We start from the raw sequence: 26,821 nt of genomic DNA, 5'->3' as shown, positions 1-26,821 counted from the left end.
GCCCCTGAATATTACCCCATATAACATATCTGTCTCCAATACAGGCTGTGAAGGGTTCTCTACTATTGGGTCAATAATCCAAGAGTCACTGTCTGATAGCACCCAGCAGTCAAGCTCTATTTCTGGGAATGATGATCAATAGATGCAATTTAGTCACCATTTAAATAAATAAATAAATAAATAAATGAAAGAAGAAAAGATAAGATAAGATGATAAGATAAGATAAGATAAATCCAAGATAGAAAAGAGAACAAGAAACAAACAAAATAATTATAAAGGGAGTTTTAATTTGAGGGAGGGGAGGAAGGTCAGAAGAGGAGAGAAACATTAGTCACCCAACTTGCTGACACTATTTTTGCTACAACTTTCAATAGGGAGTGATTTGTAGGTCTTCATGAGACATGGGAGTAATGTGAGCATCTAAAGTAATTCCTGTTGGTAATGCATTATGCAGGGTAGTATAGAGGCCATGCAATGTTTAAATGGATTGGTCACATGAGATCAATCTCCCTTTTTAAAAAAAGATACACATGAATATTGGAGGAAAGTCATCTCTTTGCAGCTTGCCTTTCTCTCGCAATGCTGGGGGGGAAACGGAAAGACAGAACTGGAATAATAATAAAGTGCCGGTCATGAGCTTGCGTACTGAGTGACTTCTGAACATGAAACTTTCATGGACTAGAGCAGTCTTCCCCATCCTGATGCTAGCCAAGAGGTTTTTTGGACTCCAACTTCCATCAGCCACAACCAGCATGGCCAATGGTGAGGGATGATGGGAGTTGTAGTCCAAAAGCATTTGAAGGTCACTGGAATGGGGAAGGCTGAGTAGAGACACATGCAGGGTCATCTCCTATTTGTGCATCTCTCTCACACACAACTTTTTGGCGTCAAATTATAGCATTTCTGTTTTCTCGGGTATTTTTATTTGCCTTAGCCTCATATTCTTGCTCATGTTATGGTTTTATTGTATATTTTAGTAATTCGTGACTTATATAATTCATGATTTATAATTCACCTTCCCTAGGGTTGCCATATTTTAAAAAGTAAAACCACCAAATATAGTGATTTTAAGCTTTTTGAGCTGTTTCTACTGCTTTTTCCATACATCTGGGTTTTCCCCTGACATTTTGCCAATTCGGCAAAATTCCCCCCTGATGCTACTTTTATACCGCCAAATCAGGACATGTCATTCATTCATTCATTCATTCATTCATTCATTCTTTGAATTTATATACCGCCCTATACCCGGAGGTCTCAGGAATTTTCCTGACCTATGGCAAGCCTACCTCCCTGGAATTGGTTTGGTAAAGGGAAGCATATACATATTTTAAAATGGACAAACAAAATGCATGAGGGGTCAAAGAAAGGGGAAGAAAATCTTAACAGGGGAGTCAGATGCAAAAAATTATGTTCCCAAATTAAACCGTGCAAACTAAGGCCACATCTGCAATATACATTTATAGCAGTACGCTGCCACTTTAACAGTCATGGCTTCTCCCAAAGAATCCTGGGAAGTGTAGTTTGGTAAAGGTGCTGAGAGTTGTTAGGAGATCCTCATTCCCCACATAGAGCTACAATCCACAGTGTTATGTACAGATGTTCTCACCCTGGGCCAGCAGGGGGATACTGTAGATAGTTCAGGTCCACATATGCAAATAAGAGATCGAAAGTGACATTCAGTGATTGGATAGTTACAGAAAATGGTTACTGTTGCATTCTAGTGGAGCTGTATATAAGCAGGCTGGCTGAACCCTTCAGTTCAGTTCTGTTCTGGCCTGTGAATAAACAAGAGCTGTTTGAAGAATCGCTGTGTCGTCTGATATGTTCACCCGCAACTTAACACACAGAGTGGTTTAACAACCAATCACTCTTCCTGGGGAATTCAGGGCATTACAAAAGAAGGGATGGCATTCCATACTAGCACAGGAAGAGTAGCAGAAAATGCCCCTTTTTAGGTCACAGCAGGCTCAACATTTCACTCAGCTGTCCACTATCACCCCAAGATTTCTTTCCTGGCCAGTCTTTACCATTTCAGACTCTTCAGTGTCTTTGTGAAGTTAGGATTGTTCTGTCCCAAGTTGCTACCAAAATAGAACTCTACTTTTAGATGATTCCTGTTGCATGACCAAGGTTTCCTAGGCTTAATTTAAAGATCTCAGAACTCTGCTAGTAGCAGGTAGCATTCTCTCTACTCTGAATGTTAACAAGGACTACAGTGCCTCCTTTTTAGGAAGAGAAGCATGTATTTAACAGAAAAACAACCTAGCATTTTTGGGAGCAGTGATATGAATCCAAAGTGGCAGGAAGCAGGAATCAGCTGCTCATGCTCTGAAAAACACAACCTTTTCCATGGTTCTTTATTTTTCTTTTTTTAATTGATGTTTTGAAGAAACCTACTGCTTCACCTTTAAAAACCCAAACAATCCATTTTTTAAAAAAATCAGAAAAGCCACTGAAACGACAAAGGTTAAATTTAAAGGCTTGAAGGAATGTCGCTTTGCTCACTGCTTTTAAGCCAAGCTGTCTTTTTCTTATTTTAAAAAATGTTATTGCTTGAAGCTATTTTATTTTCTGCCATCAAATCCCCCCACAGCCCATGTCAAGTTCCAGGAGTTGAAGTTAGGGGGCAGAAAACAAGTCACGAGGGGTTTGAACAGGGCAGGAAACTCTGTAAAGCCCAAGTCAAAATATGCCGCCGTTTGTTTTTCTTTCATTTCATCCAAATGAAATAAACTACCCCAGGGCACTGCAGAAGTATTCCCAAAATTATTGGTTTTTCAAGGAATTGAAGGAAGCAATCACAGCCCATCAGCTAATGTTGTTTTTTGCACGTTAAGAGCCGAAAGCTCAAGAGAAGGGAAGAGCTAGGTTCCTCACACGCCCCAGTTATAAATTGTTTGCACATTTTCTCCTCTCTCGTCGTCTTTCTTCCAGCTATCCTATGCAAAGCAGGAGTTGCAGGGTGTTAAGCAGTTTTGATACAATTTGCTTTCCACTATTCATGGGCCTGGTTGAAATTCATTATTTCCAGGGCCGGTGGGGCACTGGTAATGAAATGGGAGTTGTACTTATCTGCTGTGTGTGTACAGAAGATCAAAAAACAAAACACCATAAACAACAACAACAAATGATTCTGTCTTAGAAAGCAATTTAATTACAATGAACATGCTTCTGCTCCAAGCCACTGGCATGGTTGAGTCAGGGCCTGGATCTGCTGAGTGCCAACACTGTCGTCTTTTCCCTCTGTTTGCACATATTCTATGCAAAGTTTCTCTCTGTGTGTAGAGCTGGATGGGTTCCAAGGGTCATCTAGTCCAACCCCCTGCAACGCAGGAACCATAGCTAAGCTACGTCTCCGTAATGTTGTGATGGTATGCTATCTAGTGTGTAGTTTGTACTGGGGCTGAAGAACAGAGAGACAGGCCTCTCTGTCAGGTCCCCTGGACTACCCTTAGGCTATGTCTGAGAGGCAGTGTGTTGTAGTAGTTAGAATGTCAGACCAGGCCCTGGGAGAAAAGGGTTCAAATCCCCCCTTGGTTGTGCAGCTCAAGTAGTGACTTTGGACCAGTCACTGCCTCTCAGCCTAAGCTACTTCACAGAGTTGTTGAGGATAAAATGGGGAGGGGAGAACCATGTTCATAGCGTTGAGCTCCTTGGAAGAAAATGTGGAATATAAATGCAAGAGATAAACAATAAATAAAATCATATGTTGCCCCCTTAAGCCCTAACTGGGCCTGCTTCGTCTTCCTTCCTTCCTTCCTTCCTTCCTTCCTTCCTTCCTTCCTTCCTTCCTCCTTCTGCCACTCCAGCGATGCCAGATCTATGGGGCCAATAGGTCTTCTCAATGTTGAGGGAGTGGAAGAGGCCAAGCACAGAGCTGAGCATGGCACATGCTGGGCTCTGGGCTCAGCCTCCTCCTGATGATGTGAGGTGCATGTCACATGTTACACATATGACATCACACATGAGCAACGCACACCGGGCCCCCTCAATCTTGAGCTCAAGTTGGAGCCTCTGCCCCACTCTCTAGGTCTAAATCTGGTTTTTGCATGGATGGACTATAACCTACTATACCAAGGGAGTTCCATCCATTGCCACACCAATTTTACTTCTCACCCACCTTTTGCATCTCCTCCCTGCCCACCACTGGCATGCAGCCCAGGGGACATTACCCACAAGGAAATGCAGCCCTCAAACTGAGAAAGCCTCCCATGCAAAGACCTTCATGTCTGGTCTGGTCTGGAACTGTGGGTGGCTGCACCAGAATCTAGATTTAGGAGGTGTGTCCCTCAGCTCCAGAGCCATAGGAGCACAGGAAGCTGCTTCCTGCTGAGTCAGAACTTTAGTCCATCAGACTTAGTTCTGTCCACACGGACTGCTGTTGGCTCCCCAGGATTTCAGGCAGGGAGTCTTTCCCAGCCCTACCTGGAGGTGCCATGCGGGACTGAACCTGGGACCTTCTACATGCCAAGCAAATGCTCTACCAGTGACCTACGATTCTTGGTCTGAAGGTCTATAAGGAGTTATTGCTTTTGTTTCTTTCTATGTTATGCATTGTTGTGTTTCCATATTGTAAACCGACCTGTGATCGGCTGAAGGGTGGCATAGAAATTTAATAAATAAAACTAAAGCTGCCTTATATTGAGTTGGAACCTTGGTCCATCCAGCTTGGTATTGTCTACACTGACAGGCAGCAGTCCTCCCAGGTTTTGGGCAATGAGTCTTTCCCAACCTTTGGGGGCACAAGAATACAGTGTTCCTGTTAAGGTAAAACATTTCTCTGTGCAAATGGGGAGTGGGGCATGTGTGTGTGTGTGTGTGTGTGTGTGTGTGTGTGTGAGAGAGAGAGAGAGAGAGAGAGCGCACAATTCGTGCCAGTTGTTCTTGCTTCATTTTCATTTTTGGAATCCTGCCCTTCCCAACCCATATACATTCACTGAAGTGATGTGCACATCCATGCTGTGAATGGGGCATTACAGTAACATGGTTAGCCTAGGGTGAGTTCAGACTATACCTGAAAAGTCATATTTGGCTGTACTGCTGTTCTCCTCTTCTTTCACACATCTACGTGGAGATGCCCAAATTATGAACTGCAAGTGCTCTGGCTTGCCCCCGCAATTTAGGGAGCTAGGGTTGTGTGATGTGTGCATGCCATGTGCCCACACTGCGGGCCGTGCTGATGTCACTCATGCATGCTGTTGGGCGTGCCCCACGACATGTGTGAGTGATGCAAGAATGTCCCATGGCATGTGCAAGTCAGGTGAGCGCATCACGCAGTGTGTGCATATGGTCACCACAGAATTTTGAGGGGCCCTAGCCCTCTCCTTGAACATTTTTGGGGGCTTTTGGCCCCCTGCTCCCCTAGATGACACCCCTGATGGACAACACTCATAGAGTCCCATGTGTGTTTAGGATGCAGTTGCCTGAATTGCAAGAGCCACATGTGCCTGGATGCAGCCTGCTGGTGGCTTCTGTGGCAGGCTAGCTTTTGTTATTGTCAGGGAATGGACTCAAGAGAGAGAGACGGAGGAGGAGTGGTGGAGATCACCCCCCCTTCTCCTGATGCTGCAGGAGAAGAAGAATGCAGCATTGATTTACAACAGGGGATTGAGGGGGACGAAGAAGGACACAGGTCAGAGAGAGACGAACAAAATAGTTGGGAAGTGTTAGAAGAAGGGGGCAGGAATTGCAGCAGAGCAGCCACCTGACACATTGTCACTGGAGAGTATTTCTGATCCTCCTCCTCCCAGAACTCGACATTCATTAAGGGTGCAGGAACAATGGAATCAGAGTTTTGGCTACAAGCAGCCACCGTAAAGGGAGATGCTGTTGCTAGGAAGCTGGGAGGAGGAGCCCAGTTTGGAGCAACACCATGTTAAGGCTTGTTGCGTTCTTTTGTCTCACTATTAGGATTGAACAAAACTCATTAAAAAAGGACTTCACCTTGTTTCTCTGCTCTTGCTGCAACCAGGGGAGGAAAAGCTTTCATGGAGCTTTGACAGTTATTTTGTTCTGTACTCGAAACCCCAAAGTTGTCTTTATACTGTTAGCCATTCTTAAGCGTCTATTATTATTATTATTATTATTATTATTATTATTATTATTATTATTTTGTTTATAACCTCCACAATAAAGCATTGCATTCATTCCTCATGTGCCTTCTTGGAGTAAGCTCAGCTCTGAATCTGGCACCTACCCGCCTGGTCATACACTATTGAGTAATTTGTGCTCTTGGGGTTCAGAAGACAGTGACTGGACTGCTTGGCTCTTGTCTTTGTGAATCCCAAGAACATCCAGAAACAACCTGAGCTTCCCTTGGCTCAGGACTGGAGGACTAGAAGGTGGTGGTCTTACTACTGGGCAGACTTGGCTTTCCCTGATCTGCTTCACATGCTAGCAGCTTGGGATAAGCAAATGAAATTCTATACATGTTGGCAGCAGGGAGATGAAAAAGTAGACCCAAACTTCTTTATGTGCAATTGTGTTCTTGACTCAAAGATTTAATCTTGGGAATGACTGCACAGATTCTGCATGTATGTGTAGGATTTTAGACACCTAGAGCATAATTTGTGCATGCCAGCAGAGCAGCGATGGGGATGGGGTGCTGACTTCATGTTGTAGGGACCCCATGGATTAGGCATGGATCACCTAAAACACCCCATTGTTCCTTCTTCTATATTCTATCCCCCAACCTTGCTCACAACTTGTTTTCAAAGACTGCAGAACGTCCTCCTGGTGGTAGGACTTGGACTTCTCCCAGTGTTCTGGGGACAACTGTGCTGTACTGAAATGCTGTGCTTGTGGTAGTGAGGGAAACATGTAAGCAATTGGTAAGCTGTCTCAATCATTTATTTTTGTCTTCTTGAAGATGCTGCAGAGTCCGTGGAAAACATTTCATCTGCCCTGATTCTCTTGTCTGTGAGCTGCTCCACAAAGTCTAGCTGAAACTCTCCTTCCTTCCTTCCTTCCTTGACTGTTTCTTCAAAGCTACTGCCTTTGAATTTCCTTGTTGGCAGAATTGGACTTATTTTGCACATGATTTCTGTTCCTTTTGCTCATGGAAGGATGCTAAGGAGTTATGAAGGGCAATGGAACTTGACCACCCCACCCTGCCACCAAGAAACCTCTGAAAATCACCTTTGGTCCTTTCTTTCCCTTCAGATAGTTCATCCTTCATTGTGGAAACACTTGAATGTCTATTGAATGTCTATTTTCCTGGTCTTATGAGGAGTAGATAGTTGGGGGTTTCTTTTAAAACAGAAGCAGTGATACCTAATCTGTTGAATTATTACAGAATCATAGAAGTCCTTCTTTGTGTGCCCCCTCCACCAGAGGTCTGGAGAGTGGGAACACAGGCCTTTTCTGCAGTGCCTCCCCATTTATGGAATGCTCTCCACAAGGAAGCTCACCTGGTGCCTTTATTTTATCTTTAGACATATGGCAAACAAAATCAAAAATCTCTTCTCCTAGGCCTTTGGCTAATTAAACAATCTATGGTCTTTCAAACTGTGGGTGGGTGGGTATTGTTTCATTTGTTATTATGTTATGCATTTTATGTTTTTATACTGTAAACTGTAAGCCTGACATATTTTGTGTGTGTGTTTTTATGCTATAAATAAATCAATAAGTCACATGGCTAGTTTACCGAGATAACTAGGAACGAATATATTGGTCCACTTACAGTTCATTTCACTTTTGTAGTTGTATTCTGTTGTGTTTCATCATCAATCTGGAAAATTTTTATTTTTTTTTAACCCTGCATGAAAAATTGTGTTGTGCTCACATGCATTTCCCTCTGCAACATATGCACACTTTCCTAAAATGCACATTTTTTTGTATGCATCTTAGCCCCAAAATATGCATTTTATACGCATTTGATATGCTAGTTGAGCTGAGAGCTGAAAAGTGCAAATCAGGTGGTTCAAAAAAATGAACCAGATGAATTCTTTTACTGTCTCTACCAATAAGATAAATGCACCTTTATGTCTGTGTGCCATAATATTGTGTTCCTTTATGTGCCTCTGCAATTAAAAACAAGCTTCCCATCAGATGCAGCCTGCCTTTTGCTGAGACCTTTCCTTGCATTTTCAAGTCATTGTTGTTTTCTTTTTCTTCCCCAGGGCTTGACCTTCCATGGCAGAATGAATCAGCAAAGCCAACAACCTCCCAAACCCCACCGGTACCTGGTCATACCAAATTGCTGATCCCTTCCATATCTCTTGATAGCTGAAAGAAGTAAAACAGATGATAAGGCAGCGCTGAGATTTTTAAAAGTACTATACAATGGTTCTCTGGGAGGATACCGTTCCTAATTAACAACAACGCCAGCAGAGAGCTTTCTCAGAATTGTGGCATTTTTATTGCACATCAAGACAGTCTCCAAAGGAGAAGCTATGCTTGTGTAGCTAACAGCACAAATTGGACAACTAAAAAAAAGAAATAGCATATAATACGCTAGAGTATAAAAACCACACACTGTGCTAAATATATCTAGACATATAGACTCAAAATGGATGATGGCCAAAGAAACAAAGTGAACCAAGTTTCCGATGATTACCGGTACCAAGATGGCGGCTATGGAGGTTATGCTCCCAATGATGGATATTATCAAAGTGGGGAGGAGCCAGCTCAAGAGGAAGATGCTCAAAGCGATGCTACCGAAGGGCACGATGAAGATGATGAAGTCTATGAAGGAGAGTACCAGGGCATCCCTCACCCAGATGACCTCAAGAAACAGAAGAAGAAGAAAGCCCCAGAAGTGGCTGATGAGTTCAGAGACCACGCCGACCTCATGGCGGAGAAGATGGAGGATGAGGAGCAGCTGGCCCACCAGTACGAAAACATCATTGAGGAATGCGGTCATGGACGCTTCCAATGGATGCTGTTTACTGTCCTCGGCTTGGCACTGATGGCAGATGGGGTGGAGGTCTTTGTGGTTGGCTTCGTTCTACCCAGCGCTGAGAAGGATATGTGCTTGTCACGCTCCAACAAAGGAATGCTAGGTAAGTCCCTCTTCTCTTCAGCCACATGCCATGAGGCTAGCTGTAGGATAATTTGAAACTGCTTGGAATCGCATCCTCTATTTGATTCTTAATGTCCTCTAGCTCCCAGTAGGGTGCAGACCCACTAGAAGTCAAAGCTGAATGAACATTCTCTTGGTGGTTTCCTCAAATTTCTCCTTACAGATACAATTTTTTTGGGGGGAGGGCAGATCTTTCTCTCTCCCTACTTGTAGCAGGCCAACTTTGACAGGGGGTGGGACATGCCAATCATATGGTACCATAATGACACCTGCCAAAGTTCAGAAGACATTGCTATAACACAACCTCTTTGGAAGATGCATGGGGGCACATCTCAAAGAACCTCACGGTTACCAGTAATCAGCTGGTGGTCAATTAAAGGGGACCCTTTGAAGTTTTTGCAGAGAAAGGAATTTATATTCAAAGTGCTGGAGGAAGTGCTTTGAATACAAACCTCCTCCTTAGGAAGGGGGGAAATGCTTTTTATCAAAATGGAGTGTTTCTTCTCACCAATGGAACCCATCAAGCCCTTTGTGCAGCACTTGTATATGTATATACATATATCGGGTTTAGGTGTGGCTTGGCTGAAATGGCCTTGCAGGACAATTGAGGATGCTGGTCAGACCAACTTAAGCCTGTGGGTCAAAGGTTACCCACCCCTGCTTTTATTAACCTTCCTTCCTTCCTTCCTTCCTTTCTTCCTTTCCATGAAACATCCTGAAGTGATTATCTATGAAAAAACGTAAGTTGTTGTAAGGTTGATTGTTGATAATGTATTTGAAAAGTTTCAGGCAGGTTGGGCTGGTTCATTAAGCCAAATTCTACATATGATTATGAATGTGGGGACAGAACTCTGTTTGGGAAATTTGGTGTGACACATCTGACAGGAATCAACAGGTATTCAGCTCTATCCCAGCTGCTAACCAAGTAAAACAGAAGAATCATAGAATCATAGAATCATAGAGTTGGAAGAGACCACAAGGGCCATCAAGTCCAACCCCCTGCCAAGCAGGAAACACCATCAGAGCACTCCTGACATATGGTTGTCAAGCCTCTGCTTAAAGACCTCCATAGAAGGAGACTCCACCACACTCCTTGGAAGCAAATTCCACTGTCAAACAGCTCTTACTGTCAGGAAGTTCTTCCTAATGTTTAGGTGGAATCTTCTTTCTTGTAGTTTGTAACCATTGCTCCGTGTCCGCTTCTCTGGAGCAGCAGAAAACAACCTTTCTCCCTCCTCTATGTGACATCCTTTTATATATTTGAACATGGCTATCATATCACCCCTTAACCTCCTCTTCTCCAGGCTAAACATCCAGGCTAAGAGCGGCCAGGCTAACTGGCCCTTGGGAAATATTCCCAGGACACCATCCCTCTCTTCAGGCCATGCTCTGCACACTCCTTGAGTGTTTTTGCCAGGGTGAAATATATCCTTGAAGTCTGAAAATGTTTGTTAGTTGTCTGGATGGAGGATAGAGAGAGGTATGTGAGCGTGTGTGGAACTTTCTTAGTTCAAGCCTTGCACATAGCAAGAAGACATTCAGCCAAACACACATAGGAAAATCTCCCTCAGAACTACATAGCCAATGGGGTGTGTGCTACCTCGGTGTGAAGATCTTGCCATTCTTTCTGGTTGCTAAGCAACACTTTCACTCATCCTCCTCTTGGCTAGCTGACTTTAACAGTAACAGAATTAACCCTTAAGTCACACATCTAAGGATCCCTGCTGCTGCGCTTCCAACAATCCACACAATGTATATGCTAGATTGTCCATCATGCCAACAAGACGTACACAAACACACCAGGGAGTTGACTAAACAAGAAAGCAGATGGCCTGATATTATAAACAGATTTTCCCCACTCTTTCTCACTCTCTCCTGGGGGTGGGGGGTGGGGAGAGATAAACTGCATATCTCACAGTGAACATTTTGCATTTTTTTCATGGCACACAGGTCCAAACTGCAGATCTTTTTCTCCATGGCAAAATATTACATATTTAGTAATGTGTGAAAATAGGTATGCCCCATCTTCCCTCTTCCAATTTCCAAACATGGCAAGTTTGATGAGTTCAAATAATGTTTGTAGATTGAAGATGCTGTTCCACAAACTAATGAACATTTTAAAAAATATTTTTTTAAAAAAAGAAAGAAAGAAAAGAAGAGCCTTGCTTGATCAGATGAAACGGGGAACCATCTGGCCCAGTTCTCTGTCTTCACGAGGATTCGGCCATGATGGCTATGATCCATACCCTCAAAGTGTCCCTGTTTTCTAGGGTCAATCCCGGAATTACAAAATGGCTTCTGATCTGATCCCAGAATGTCCCTGTTTTCCCCACCAGTGCCATTGCCACCAGGGAGGTGGATGAGCCAGTGCTTGTCCTAAGCATCAGGGGTGGCAGTGGTGACTGTGAATGTGCTCCCCTGTTGCCTCTCCATGGCTGCCGCTGCCAGCTTCCTCCCTTGGGCAGCTCACAGTGGCTGCTGGAGAACAGGCAAGGGAGAGGAGAGGCTGCCACAGCCAAGGCCCAACCCTGCAAAATGCATATATATAGCTTCTGCAGCCTTGAGTGCTCACTGGAAGGACAGATCATGAAGCTGAGGCTCCAATACTCATGAGAAGAGAAGACTCCCTGAAAAAGACCCTGATGTTGGGAAAGATGGAGGGCACAAGGAGAAGGGGATGACTGAGGACGAGATGGTTGGACAGTGTTCTTGAAGCTACCAGCATGAGTTTGACCAAACTGCGGGAGGCAGTGAAAGACCGGAGGGCCTGGTGTGCTCTGGTCCATGGGGTCACGAAGAGTCGGACATGACTAAATGACTAAACAACAACAAAAGCTTCTGCATTTTGATTTCCCACCCCCAACGTCAAAGAGTCTTCAGTATTGCCTTACAGTGGATTTTGGATTCCCTCGCCCGTTGCAGCAAGAGATAGTCAGATCTGTCCATTTTAGTTTCTCTCCGTTACTCAATCTCCATACCTTAAGATCAGTTTGCACCCTTTCTCCATTACTGTGTTTGAATAACTGTTGCATCTCAGTGCTAGACGTGCATGGCTTCTTATTCCGTACCTCTTTTTCACACCCGGGAGTTCATTTGGGCTAATACTCTCCCCTGGCTCCCTTTCAAGCCATATTTTTGATTAGGAGGCAGGACTGGTTCCGTTCCAGCTGGAGAGGAGTCAGCCTTCTGGCTTTGTCCTCATGTTAATGCATGAGAAGGACCTCTCTTTGCCCAGACCTTTAAGGAGGGGGACATGAGAAGAAAGACAAAGTGAGTAACTTAAGATGGGCGGTGAGTGTGGGGAGAGAAGAGGGAAAGAGGGAAAGATTGCAATGGATCTTTGTTAGAAGTAGGAACAATGGAATGTTAGAAAAGGTCTTCTCTTAAAAAAGAAGAAGCAAGCATAATTAAAGGGATCTGTTTCTTTTTAGACTACATCTTAATCAATCCTTTACTGATGGAGATGATTTACCATCACAATGTAATTGCTACAATTAAAAGTAACAATAGATATACATAGATAGATGATAGATAGATAGAGGTGTTTGTGTTTGTGTTTGTGTGTGTGCGTGTTTGTATGTATCCAACTAAGTCATAGAATAGACCCATTGAAATAAGTGGACTTGGGTCCATAAATTTCAGTAGGTCTACTATGAGTATAATTTTGTTGGATACCCCTCTATATCTTTCTGTCTTACCACATCTGCACTATACAGCTGAAGCAGCATCATGCCACTTTAAAACAGCCATGGCTTCCCCCAAAAAGAGTTCCTGTAGCAATTTGTAAATGAAAATTGGTCTGCATTTTAGTGCATTTCCCCCCTGGTAAACACATTTCTGTATTCAGTTTTGAGTCATTTACACATATATTTTTGGCAAGCAGTTTCCCCAAATATAACACTTTCGAAATTTACTTTCACTATTTCCCCCCAATGCATGCCTTCCCCCAATATATGCATTTTTGTAAAAGTTGCAAGGTTGGAGAAGTGTAGTGCAAAATTCAGAGAAGTGTGAATTTTGAAAGGTGGACCATATGGTGACTGTGTTTCATTTTTGTATTGTTTTGGAAAGTGTGAATTAGGTCAGTTTGCCTTTAAATGCAAAGTGAATTGAATCCTCCCCCCCCCCGAATTGCACCTTGCACCACAAACATATGATTTCAGGTTGCACTACTTCATTTTCTTCTTTTACCTAGGTTGCAGCAGGTCTTTAAGTTTGCGTCCAGCTCTGTTTATTCAAACAAAGAAATGCTAGCGAATCCAAGGCCTTTCTATTTTTATGCTCTCCCTTTCAGAGTCTCATAAATCAGTCGGATATTTCCGCACCTGGCAGGGGCGATTCAGCCCAGCTTGCTTGTCCCTGCTGGGATTATTTGTGTTCCAATCTGCCAGATGTCACTGTCTCCTTCGGCCCAATGCTAAGAGAACAGTCTGCCCAGCATTGTTTTATGTGTGGCCCTGGCAGGATTGCACTGATCAGGCTGTGAGTATGAAAAAGAATCTCCATCCAAGGCTGAACTGAGGCAGTGGAGAAAATGAAGAGAGATGATAGACAGACAGACAGACAGACAGACAGACAGACAGACAGACAGATAGATAGGTGGTGGTGGAGAAGAGCTTTGTAGAGAAGACTAGAAACCATTGTTAGGTTAGCTGATTAGGGAAAAGACTTCAGATCTGTCAGACCTACTTTATAGTTTTTACCAGAACTCCAAATTTGGGTACAAAAAACAGAGAGTTAGAATGAAAGACCGCTGTGTCCCTGAACACATTCTGAGCCCAGGTATTAGGTTTTTTGACATCAGAACTGAACTGAACTTATGGCCTTTTCCTGCACAAGTCCACTCCTGGAGTTTTCTTTGTTTCAGTATTCTAGTTTAGATGTAGAAAGTTGTTTTGCTGCTATTGTTAAATAATAAGGAATAAGAAACCGTCTCTGGTCTACTGCAAACCAGCAAAGTGTTCTACCAGAAGTTGGTGCCACTTTCCATGTTCTGCCTGAAAAACAGAGTGTTGTGGCACCTTAAAGACGAACAGATTTCATTATGGCATAAGCTTTTGTGGATTAGGTCAGATGCATCTGAATCAGAGGCACAAAGTATTATCCTGAGCTAGCAGGTTCATGCATTGTGTGTGTGGAGTGAAAGTAGTGAAATCAGAGGGAAACACACAGGGTAAAGACAGTAATACTTACATTAAAGCTCAGATGTATGCAAAGTCCCAGTCTAATCAACCCAATGCTATTCTTACATTTTTAAAAAAGGGTTTATTTTTTGCTTACCAACTTGAAATGAACAAGAGGGGAGTGCTCTTCGGCCCATTAGAGCCTTCAATGTTCCTCAAGGTTTGATTTCATCCCCCATGCTGTTTAACATCTACATGAAACCACTGAGTGGGGTGATCTAGAGTTTTGGAGTATGTTGTCAGCAGTACGCTGCTGCTGCTGATGATTTATTGAATTTATATACCGCCCTATACCCGGGGGTCTCAGGACAGTTCACAGAATAAAATCAAGATGTAAAAACCACAAAATACATAATAAAAATAAAAGCAACATCCCAATAGCCCCCCCCCCGCAAAAAAACCACATTTTAAAAGGGCATAGGATGATACATAGCTTTACTTTTCCAGGTGGGGCAATGGATGTCTTCCCTTGGTAATGGTCTGCATGAGAGTTAACAAATTGAAGCTCAGTCGGGATAAGACTTGAGGCTCTTTTGGTGGGTTGTTCGCTAAACTGGATAGATGGGAGGTTGCCTGCTCTTGATGGGGTTACACCTCCTCTGAAGGAGCAGCTGTGTAGCTTCGGGGTACTTCTGGATCCTTTGTTGTCGCTTGAGGTTCAGGTAAGCCGCAGTGGTATGGAGTGCCTTCCATCAACTTTGGCTGGTGGCCCTCTATCTGCACAGGGTAGCCTAATGTTATGTGTTATACGTGAGGCTGCCTCTGAAGATGGTTCAGAAACCTCAGCCTGGTGAAGAATCTGGCAGCCAGGATTCTCACTGGGGCAAGACGGTTTGAGCATATTACACCGATCCTGCGCTGGCTGCAAATTACAGTGGTACCTTGGGTTACAGACGCTTCAGGTTACAGACTCCGCTAACCCAGAAATAGTACTTTGCTTCAGGATGAGAATAGAAATTGTGCGGTGGAGGTGTGTAGTGTGTAGAGCACTTCAGAGTGTAGAGCACTAGAGCCATCATTAGGAAAGGAATTCCTGTACTAGTCTGGTCACCTCACTTTATAAAGGATCTTGTAGACGAGGACAAGGTTCAGAAAAAGTCAAGCAAAAAGATGAAGGGGATGGAGCAACTCCCCTACGAGGAAAGGTTGCAGAATTTCAGACTTTTTAGTTTAAAGAAAATGCAAAGGATAGGTGACATAATAGAAGTTTATCAAATTAGGCACGGCATGGAGAAAGTATCTATCATCTATCTATCATCTATCTATCTATCTATCTATCTATCTATCTATCTATATCTATCTATCTATCATCTATCTATCATCTATCATCTATCTATCTATCTATCTATCTATCTATCTATCTATCATCTATCTATCTATCTATCTATCTATCTATCTATCATCTATCTATCATCATCTATCTATCATCATCTATCTATCTATGTATCTATCTATCATCTATCTATCTATCTATCATCTATCTATCTATCTATCATCTATCATCTATCATCTATCTACCTATCACACTGGTCAACAACAAATTTGTTGTCTGCGTTTTTTCAGTTGATTTAGGACGAATCTAATGCGCTGAATCCAAAAATCACATTGGTTTTGCTCAATCAGATCAAGCTTTTGAGTTATGGCCACATGTCATTTTTTTACATTTTTGTTCACATGTACGCTTGTGTGGGGCATTTTAGAAGAAGTTGGTGGGGGTAAAATGCCATGTCGAATAATTGTTTTGATTGGAAATGATTATTTTAATGACAAGAAGTATTCAGGTCCAATAGTTCTGGGTGATTATGTCGAAAAGGGATCAGTTTGAAGTCATAAAACCTCAAAATCTTCCATAAATTGGTGCGGCAAAGCATAAAGTTGGGGGGTAAAAACTAAGTTAATGGGGCAGCCGCCCCACGAAGTGTATAGGAAACTCATAAGGCGTGCTTACCATGCTTATTTTGGTATTAAACTTGGTGACCAGGATAAAGCTTGGGCGCCACACATGGTGTGCAAGGCATGCACCGAGACTCTACGTGGGTGGACCAATGGCAAGAGGAGCCTGAACTTTGGAATTCCCATGGTTTGGAGGGAGCCGATAAACCATGTCATTGACTGCTACTTCTGCACTGTTGATGTGACTGGGATCAACAGAAAGAACCAGAGCAGCCTAAAGTATCCTGATCTTCAATCAGCACGTCTTTCTGTAGCTCATTGTGATGAAATTCCAGTGTCTATCTTCGGAGAACTTCCTGACATTAGTGATGAAGATGCCTCCAGTGTTGAAGGACATGAAGAAGATGTGTTTCTTGAAGGTGATGCTCCACATCCATTTTCCCAAAAGGAGTTGAATGATCTAGTTCGCGACCTCAGCTTGTCAAAGGACTCTGTCGAACTGTTGGCATCCAGATTGAAGGAAAAAAACCTCCTCTCTGACAGTGCTCGCATCAGCTTCTTCCGCAACAGGCATCAAGAGTACCTCTGTTTTTTCTCGGAAGAGAAGGACTTGGTGTACTGTGCAGATATTGCGCAGCTTCTGTTCAATCTTGGAGTGCCACAATACGAACCCAGAGATTGGAGACTGTTCATTGACAGCAGGAAGCGATCACTGAAATGTGTTCTGCTACACAACAGCAACCAGTTTGCCTCTATACCCCTGGCTCACTCGACTACACTGAAGGAGAACTATAAAGCGGTGAAGTATGTGCTGGAGAAAATTGGTTATGATCAGCATAAGTGGTTTATTTGTGATGACCTGAAGATGGTGAACTTTTTGTTGGGACAACAGTCTGGCTTCACCAAGTACCCATGTTTTCTGTGCATGTGGGGATAGTAGGGACCGTGCTCAGCATTACATGAAGAAGGACTGGCCTGTGCGGGAGGAATTGGTGCCTTGCAAAGAAAGGAACGTCATCAGCGACCCTCTGGTGGACAGAGACAGAATACTCTTCCCACCGCTGCACATCAAGCTCGGCTTAATCAAGCAGTTCACCAAGGCTCTGGACAAGGATGGTGACTGCTTCACTTACTTGTGCCAGGCTTTTCCAGGATTGACCATGGAGAAGTTGAAAGCTGGCATCTTTGACTGTCCTCAGATCCGTCAGCTCATCAGAGATCCAGAGTTCAGAAACTCAATGAACGAAGTGGAACTGGAAGCGTGGAAGGCATTTGTTCTGGTAGTGAAGAACTTTCTTGGCAACAATAAGGCCAGAAACTACGCAGAACTTGTCAACAACATGCTGACTTCTTTCAGAAACCTGGGCTGCAACATGAGTGTCAACATGCCCTACCTATTTTCACATATGGACCGGTTTCCTGAGAACCTGGGTTCAATGAGTGACAAGCAGGGGGAGAGATTCCATCAGGACATGAAAGAGATGGAGACCAGGTATCAGGGTTGCTGGGACGCAGTCATGATGGCTGACTACTGTTGGACTCTGAAGAGAGACCTCCCTGCCGCTGAGCATTCCAGGAGTTCCAAGAAATGGAAGTTCAAGCCCTGAAGTTTGAAAAATGGTGAAGCAACATGCAATTTACGTGTACTTACCTTTATCAATGCCCACCATTCAGTTTACAGTAATCGTTGTTTCTATCAGGTAATTAATATATGTTGTTGGGAAAAAAAATTCTCTTAAAAACATATTTAGGATGATATGTGTTGACAAAAATCAGCTGATAATGCCACAAAAATGTAATCGATTTTGTCACAAGATCTGATTTTTTTTCAAATCAACATAACACAAAAACCTGACCTGATGGAGAGAAACGGATGTCATTTCCTGATTCAGCAGTGCAAAAATACCCTAAATCAGTTGTAGAAATCTAGACAACATTCAAAAAGTAAAAAATTGTTGCCCAGTGTCATCTATCTATCTATCATCTATCATCTATCATCTATCATATCTATCTATCTATCTATCTATCTATCTATCTATCTATCTATCTATCATCTATCTATCTATCTATCATCTATCATCTATCTATCTATCTATCTATCATCTATCTATCATCTATCTATCTATCTATCTATCTATCTATCTATCTATCTATCTATCATCTATCTATCTATCTATCTATCTATCATCTATCTATCTATCTCTATATCTATCTATCTCTATATCTATCTATCTCTATATCTATCTATCTATCTATCTATCATCTATCTATCTATCTATCTATCTATCTATCTATCTATCATCTATCTATCTAATCTATCTATCTATCTATCTATCTATCTATCTATCTATCTATCATCTATCTATCTATATCTATCTATCATCTATCATCTCCCTCCCTCATAACACTAGATCTCATGGACATCCAAGGAAACTGAATGTTGGGAGATTCAGGACAGATAAAAGGATGTATTTATTCACACAACACATAGTTAAACTATGGGATTCACTCCCACAGAAGGCAGCAATGGCCACTGGCTTGGATGGCTTTACAAGAGGATTGGACAAATTGATGGAGGTTAAGGCCACCATCCAGGGACGCGGGTGGCGCTGTGGGTAAAACCTCAGCGCCTAGGACTTGCTGATCGCACAGTCGGCGGTTCAAATCCCCGTGGCGGGGTGCGCTCCCATCGTTCGGTCCCAGCGCCTGTCAACCTAGCAGTTCGAAAGCACCCCCAGGTGCAAGTAGATAAATAGGGACCGCTTACCAGCAGGAAGGTAAATGGCGTTCCGTATGCTGTGCTGGCTCGCCAGATGCAGCTTGTCACGCTGGCCACGTGACCTGGAAGTGTCTGCAGACAGCGCTGGCTCCCGGCCTCTAGAGTGAGTTGAGCACACAACCCTAGAGTCTGTCAAGACTGGCCCGTATGGGCAGGGGTACCTTTACCTTTACCTTTAAGGCCACCATGCTTTGCCTCCATGGTTGGATGCGATAATAATTCCGAATACCAGTTGCTGGAAGCCGCAGAAGGTGTACTTGTGCTTGGGTCCTGCTTGTGGGTTTCCCATTAGGGCATCTAGTTGGCCACTTTGAGAACAGGAACTGGATTAGAGGGGCCATTGGCTTGATCCAACAGGTCTTATGAGATGAGTTGCAGGATAAAGAAAGGACATTCACAAGCACCATTTGGCCACCTCAAATATAAGATAAATACCATGAAACATCAAACCCCACCATTGAGAATTTCACCATTTTTTTCTCTTCCCCTTTGATAATGTATGATTGCCATTTCCTGTTCCATTAATTGATGGAGAATGGTTGGGGAAGGAGGGATGGAGGAGGGATTTTCAGCATAGCATTTCTGGAAAAAAACAGAGCAGGCAAGAGCAGATTCAGGATAGCCCATCCCTATTAATTTATATTGGATTTAAAGTGGCTTAAGTGGCTGGTTTAAGCATAGATGTTGTTCTCAGCCAGTTTGGAAGAAGTTCCTCTGCATTTTGCAAGAGGCAGCTGCCCTCCCTCCATCCAGGCTTCTTGCACAGAATAAAATGATGAAGAATGAACCCAGGCTTAGTTAGAATAATTAGTCATTTCAATGTGCCTGGACTACTGCACAGCATGAGTGGGGGAGAAAACTTGGATTGTAGAAATAACATTCCTCCAGAAATCTGCCCTGTTCTGTTCCCACCCACCTTGAAATTTTAAATGACGCAAGTGTTTTAGACTATGCCTGGCTAGGGAGATTTTTCATTACTGCTCGGTGTCGATACAAAGTATATATATGGCAGGATTTTGAATAAATAACAGAATGGGTCCTGAACCTGGCCTCAAGGGCATATAACTAACCCAAATCTATTTGTAGAGCTGATAGTCAGTATGCTAGGGGCTATGTATGTTTGCATGTATTCCAATTTATTTATGTGAATCATTTTTATCTTGCTCTTCTCGTGTTTGTGACATACCAATGTCCCGACGTCACATGCATGAGGTCAGGACATCTGGAGGAGTTGGGGGCAGAGCCAAATGCAGCAGCCACATGGCTCAGTTGCCTGCAGCTCCTCTTCCACCTTCTCTTGGTGCTACCACCAGCAAGAGGGTGTTCCGACCCTCCTTTCCCTCCATGGCAGAAGGAGAAGGAGAAGGAGCCAGCTGCTGGAGGCATGCTGCATTCGAATCCACTCTTTGGCTCCATGCTTTTGAGGCCCCCAGCCCCTACCCCCCAAATATAGATACCTCTAAAGCAGAGTTTCCTAAACTTGGGTCTCCATCTGTTTTTGGACTACAACTCCCATCATCCCTAGCTAGCAGGACCAGTGGTCAGGGATGATGAAAACAGTTGGAGACCCAAGTTTGGGAATCCGTGCTCTAGGAAGTCCTGGTGTTCATGCAAAAATGCATGTAATGTGAGGGAGGCAAGCTTGTTTTGAAATGTATCCATCATGCTCATGATGTAAATGAGAGAGGGGATGAGAGGAGACCGAGGGATGTTAGTGAGAGGAAGGAAGGTTTTCTTCTCCATTCACCCGCATGTCTACCAGGAAAAATAATAAGAGCAGAGGGAGATCAGAGTGCCAAATAGGGTCACTCATGGGACCATGTGAAGCTGAAGACTTTCCAGTTGCTGACCTCTGAGATCATTAGAAGAGCGTTGGCAGCATTGGCAGATCAGACCAAAGGCCCATTTAACCATCCAGATGCATTTGGGAAACCAATAAACAGGACAAGAGGACCCCTTCCCTTTCTGCATGCAAAGCATGTGCTGAATCATAGAAGAACCACCCTCCTTTTAGGAACATACTTCCACTGAATTGGATCACTGGTCCAACTAGGAATAGTCAACATGATGCTAGCCGAATGTTGTGGCACACCAGTTCCAAGCATCCCTTAGCATTAGCCATGCTGGCTAGAGCTGATGGCAGTTGGAAGCCCAACATCTGGAGAGCACCAGATGTTGGTGACCCTCCCAGTGGCAGGGGCTTTCCAGGGTTTCAGACAGCGACCTCTGCCAGCCCTATTTGGAGGTGTCAGGACTTGAACCTGGGACTTCAAGAACATAAGAAGAGCCATGATGGATCAAACCAAAGACCCATCTATTCATGCATCCTATAATCACCAAGTGGCTGTGGGAAGCCCACAAGTAGGGGAAGGGGCTGGAGATTGCACAAAAGACCCAGGCTCCCTAGACTATTCCCTGACAACAACCCTGGACAGTATCTGCATAGACTGCCAGGGAAGCACACGTGTTCGAATGAGAACGTGTTCTTTTGTTAAAAGCAAAATGGATGGGTTGGCTCACTGGATCAGATACGTTTGTGTGTTCTTCCATTTTTAAGGAGCTTAGGATGAACAGCTGGGAAGTTGGATTTTCTCTGCAGAAAGCAATTTATCCAGCCTGGCCGTTCAGTTTTTAATCTGGGAACAAGAGCGTGAACTCAGGCAGAATGCATGAACTTCCTTGATGGCATCAGGTGATGCTTCTGTACAGCTCTTCCCCAATCTGGTGCCCTCCAGATACTTTGGGCAGCAGCTCCCAGCAGCTGTCTTAACTGAAAAAGGTGCTTCACATAATACTTTGTGCAAGGCAGTTCACTGTTGACAGCGCTTGACAGAGTAGCACAAGCAATAGGTGTTGTGTTTGCCTCTGCCCCAAGGAACTTAAATTTTATTTTTCAACAGTTGGGGAGGGAGAAGAAGGAGGGGAAAGGATGAGTAACAAGGGCTGAATTCTGCAAAGTTTGGTTTAGTTTCATGTTGTATGTGTAGGCGGAAAGCCTAAGGGGTTAAGCCAGAGGCATCACACAAAGCAAACTGCAACAAACCAAGGGAGACAAACCTCTGGACTTCCAGAGGTTGTTGGATCCCAACTACCATCAGCCCCAGTCAGGATGGTTAATTGTCTGGGGCTATGCCATCTGGAGTTCAACATCTGGAGGACACCAGTGTCCCCACCCACCCAGTAAACAGTATAACAGCCCTGACCAGTGGGCCACTATCCCTGTATTGGAGAGGGGTTGGGTCAGAGGTTGAGCAATGGAGCTTTAGCAAATAAACATGAGAAGAGCCTGGCTGCTGGATCAGAGCAAAGGCCCATCTAATCTAGCATCCTGTTTTCACAGTGGCCAACCAGATGCCTGAATGGGAAGCCTGCAACCAGGACCCAAACCTGAATTATCCCCATGCAGTTCCAAGCAGCTGATAATGAGAGGCACGCTGCTTCTGAAAACGAGGAGAGAACACAGCTCTGATGGCTAGTAGCCTTTGATAGCTTCATCCCCCATGAATCTCACACCAAGTCAGACCACTGATCCATTGATGTGGCTTGTGGACTTCTCACATGCATTCGGTTGGCCACTGTGAGAACAGGATGCTGACCCATTGTACTGACAAGCTCTGCATTGTCTACCAGAACAGAACTGAGGTCACAGAAAAGGCCTCTCCTGGCTATCTTTTATCATTTTAGCAGCCTAATTTATGGGGGAATCCTAGAATCATAGAACTGAAGAGTTGGAAGGGATCCTGAGGGTCATGTAGCCCAAGCCCTTGCAATGCAGGAATCTTTCACCCAATGTGGGTCTCAAAGCCATGACCTTGAGGTTAAGAGTCTCATGCGCTAACGGCTGAGCTATCCCAACAGTCCCAGGAAGAAAGCCCCTTTGATGTTACTGTTGCTAAACAACTGGTGTTGGAAGCCAGTTTGTTGTATATCTTGCAGACTTCTACTAGGACATCCCAACTTGACTTCTGCCCACCCCTGTCTCAAAAAGACATTCAAGAAGCACCAAACGGCAAAGACGGCTGGCCACTTCAATAGAGAGAGAGACAAGTGGCAGATGGCATCTCTCCAAGGGCTGAATTTAGCTTGAGGGTTGCCGATTGCCAATCCTCAGGGTCCAATAATCCATACAGTGATCAGGATCCTTTTATGCATACAGCTTACAAACCAGCTGCGAATTGGGTTTCAAGATCTCATTGCAGAGTACACTCTGTAATGGATGTGTTTGCTTGTGTGTCGTCTATAGTTGCATGCATGATCAATCCATTGACTAACAATCCCCTTGGAAAAAAAAGTGGAACAATGAATAAATGAAAGGGAACAGCAGCTGGCTTGCTGCCAAAATCCCGAAAAGCTTAAATACTGTGTGATTCACTATGAAAGGATTTGCTTACATTCTTATTAGGAGAAATTACAGTATTTATGGATTCCTCCAAGGTCTGATTACCATGAGCTTTAAAGGCTTTTGTTATGAAATCATCCACTGTTTCTCTTATATATTATTATTGTTGTGCTGCATTGCTTTTTAATTTAGCAAAGCGTTTTGGGGTTGAATTTTTGACTAGTCAGGACAACTGAATTCATTCCAAAAGCAGCAGTTGATGCAGAGTAAGGGTGGGCAACACATCCAGCCAAACCTGACCCTCCATTGGCCCATGATGTATCAGGAAACATCAGATGTGGAGAGGGTAGCAATGTGGCTGCAGAAAACATGATTGAACTCCTCACCTCCACCCCACGCATTACCTGATGCACAGGCTGTTCATTCCTGTTCCGTTTGGGTGCACCAGCAAGCTCCTGCTGGAAACTGGCTGGCATGTATGAATGCTGATGAAAACAACGTTGTCCCATCCCACCTGCTGCAAATCAGCAGGTATGCAGGGAGTTCAGTCTAAGGTTACCAGATTTTTTTCAATGAATCTGGGGACACAATAAATAAATAAATAAACAAAACAAAACAAAACAAAACATGTTCGGGGTGTTGATGCTGCAGCAATGGCGGTGGCAGAGGGGCGGCCTTTCTCCATGAGCCTGGGCAGCCCCTGAGTTGTTGATTCTTCAGTGGTGGCGGGGAGGTGGTGCGCGGTGGGTCAGGCATGGAAGATGGAGAAGGAGGGCTGAGAGCGGCAGTGGCGGTGGTGAGGCTTGGGCAGCACGATACCTCCCTTCCCATTGGAGCAGCCCCAATCCCATTCCTACTTTCATGCAAGCAGAAGGGGGCAGGGATCCCTCAGCTGGGAAGGGAGGCTTCCTGTTGCCTAACTGAGAGATCCCTGCCCCCTCCTGTGAAGCTTCCCTTCACAGTTGAGAGATCCCTGCCCGGCTCCTGCTTGCACACAAGTAGGAATTGGGAGGCTGCTCTGATAGGCAGCATGAAGCCTCCCTTCACAGCTTAGTTGCTGGGGTCAGGGAAGGTGGAGGCAGCCTGGAAGCTGCATCTTAGAGCCCCTGCACCGCCATCATATGGGGACTTCTGAGCAGCTCCTGAAACCAGCCAGAGCTAACTGCTCCGGGCTGCTGAGACTGCCACTGCTACGTTTCCCGGGGACATTAGATGAAATCCGGGGACATTCAGGGGATGGAGTTTGTCCGGGGAATTATTTGCAAATCCAGAGACTGTCCTCGGGAAACGGGGACATCTGGTAACCCTAGTTCAATCCTGCTTGGTTTGGGCACACCAGCCAATTCCTGCTGGGAGCTGCCAGGCATACCCACACTCTGCAGAAATCAGGCTGGAATGGCAGCTGATCCATGGGGAGTTCAATGCAGCTTGTGCAGTATAGGCAATCCCTCATTTATGCAGGGGTTACGTTCCAAGGCACTGCATGCTTGTTTGCTTATTTATTTATTTATACATGCATGCATGCATACATACCCCACCCATCTGGGCAGCTCCTAATAGAATATTAAAAACACAATAAAACATCAAACATTAAAACTTCCCCAAACAGGGGTGCCTTTAACTGAAATCACGTGTATATTTGAAACACCACTGAATAATAATAATAATAATAATAATAATAATAATAATAATAATAATAATATATTTATTTATACCCCACCCATCTGAGTGGCTTCCAACAAAATATTAAAATACAATTGTCCTTCAGATATTAAAACTTCTCTAAACAGGGCTGCCTTCAAATGTCTCCTAAAAGTCTGGTAGTTGTTTTTTCCTTTGACATCTGGTGGGAGGGCGTTCCACAGGGCGGGTGCCACTACCGAGAAGGCCCCCTGCCTGGTTCCCTGTAACTTGGCTTCTCGCAGTGAGGGAACCACCAGAAGGCCCTCGGCGCTGAACCTCAGTGTCTGGGCTGAACAATGGGGGTGGAGACGCTCCTTCAGGTATACTGGACCGAGGCTGTTTAGAGCTTTAAAGGTCAGCACCAACACTTGGAACTGTGCTTGGAAACATATGGAGAGCCTACTGGGAGCCAATGTAGGTCTTTCAAGACCGGTGTTATGTGGTCTCAGTCACCAGTCTAGCTGTGCATTCTGGATTATTTGTAGTTTCCAGGTCACCTTCAAAGGTAGCCCCACATAGAGTACATTGCAGTAGTCCAAGCAGGAGATAACTAGAGCATGCACCACTCTGGCGAGGCAGTCCATGGGCAGGTAGGGTCTTAGCCTGCATACCAGATGGAGCTGGTAAACAGCTGCCCTGGACACAGTATTGACCTGCGCCTCCATGGATAGCTGCGAGTCCAAAATGACTCCCAGGCTGTGCACCCCTTCAGGGGCACAGTTACCCCATTCAGGACCAGGGAGTCCTCCACATCTGCCCACCTCCTGTCACCCCAAAACAGTACTTCTGTCTTGTCAGGATTCAACCTTAATCTGTTAGCTGCCATCCATCCTCCAACCGCCTCCAGACACTCACACAGAACCTTCACCACCTTCACTGGTTCTGATTTGAAATAGAGGTAGAGTTGGGTATCATCCGCATACTGATGAACACCCAGCCCAAACCCCCTGATGATCTGTCCCAGCCACTTCATCTACATGTTAAAAAGCATGGGGGAGAGGACAGAACCCTGAGGCACCCCACAAGTGAGAGCCGAGGGGTCTGAAACCACCTGCAAACACCCAGTTTCGCCGCCACCTGTTTCTACCCTTTTTGTGACATATTCGGGTCACTTCCATTTTTTGTACGATGTGCATGTGTGCAGTCACACACATCTTAAACGAGTGTAAATGGAGGGGGGGAGGGTTGCCTGAACCTCATCACCCAGGACCAATGTTGAAAGGGTGGGATCAAGCTACCGATCAATCACCTGACATCATTATAATGTCAAATGATTGGCAGACGAGTGTTCTTGCCCACCTGTCAATGCTGGACCACCAGGCTGGAGGAGATCAGGATTTGGCCCACCGGGAATTGCTCACCCATTTCACATTCATGGGTATCTTTATAGACCTGAGGACTAGCTGCTTGCAGTAAAAGAAAGAAGGAAAGAAGATGTGATTGCTGGGAAGTTGAATTTTGCACCCATTCCTACAGTCTCTCTCTCCCCCCCCCCCCTTAGCACTCTTTCCAAAATCCAGGATTTAATAGGGAAGTGTTGAAAGAAGGAACTTGGTAATCTTTCCAAGCAACTCATTCAACATTAACATTTTCTCCCCTCTCCAGGATCCATCAGAAACACCCAAAATTATTGCTTGCCATCCAATCACAGAATCAAAGAGACATATTAACATCCATTTTTAAACTCCCACTTCCTGTTTTTCAACACAACTGAACTCTCTTCCCCTGCTGTTCTTCCTGCAGCAGCAGTTGCACTGGGATGAGTTAGCAGGGCTAAGATGCCAAACACCTGCCCCCGTCACTGGTGGCACATACAGAGGACACGTGCGCCCTTAAGCTGCTTAGGCCGCCTGAGGCTCACGACATTTCTGATCTCTCTGAGTGTAGCAACAACTAGTCAGGCACTGGCGTCGCTGATGACT

At 44.4% G+C, this 26,821-nt stretch overlaps 1 protein-coding gene across 1 annotated transcript in view; it reads left to right on the top strand.

Moving 5' to 3' along the window:
* The window catches only part of SV2B (synaptic vesicle glycoprotein 2B), a 71,730-nt gene that overhangs the window by 26,599 nt on the left and 18,310 nt on the right, over positions 1-26,821 (top strand). The window contains exon 2 of the mRNA XM_079954263.1: positions 8,121-9,002. Coding sequence (XP_079810389.1) covers positions 8,510-9,002 — 493 coding nt within the window. The 5' untranslated portion in view covers positions 8,121-8,509. The remainder of the gene's footprint in view (positions 1-8,120; positions 9,003-26,821) is intronic.

Source organism: Podarcis cretensis (genome assembly GCF_951804945.1).
Source record: "Podarcis cretensis genome assembly, chromosome: 14".
Taxonomy (NCBI): domain Eukaryota; kingdom Metazoa; phylum Chordata; class Lepidosauria; order Squamata; family Lacertidae; genus Podarcis; species Podarcis cretensis.
Note: the sequence above shows the minus strand (reverse complement) of the source record. Positions and strands in the feature narration are given on the sequence as shown.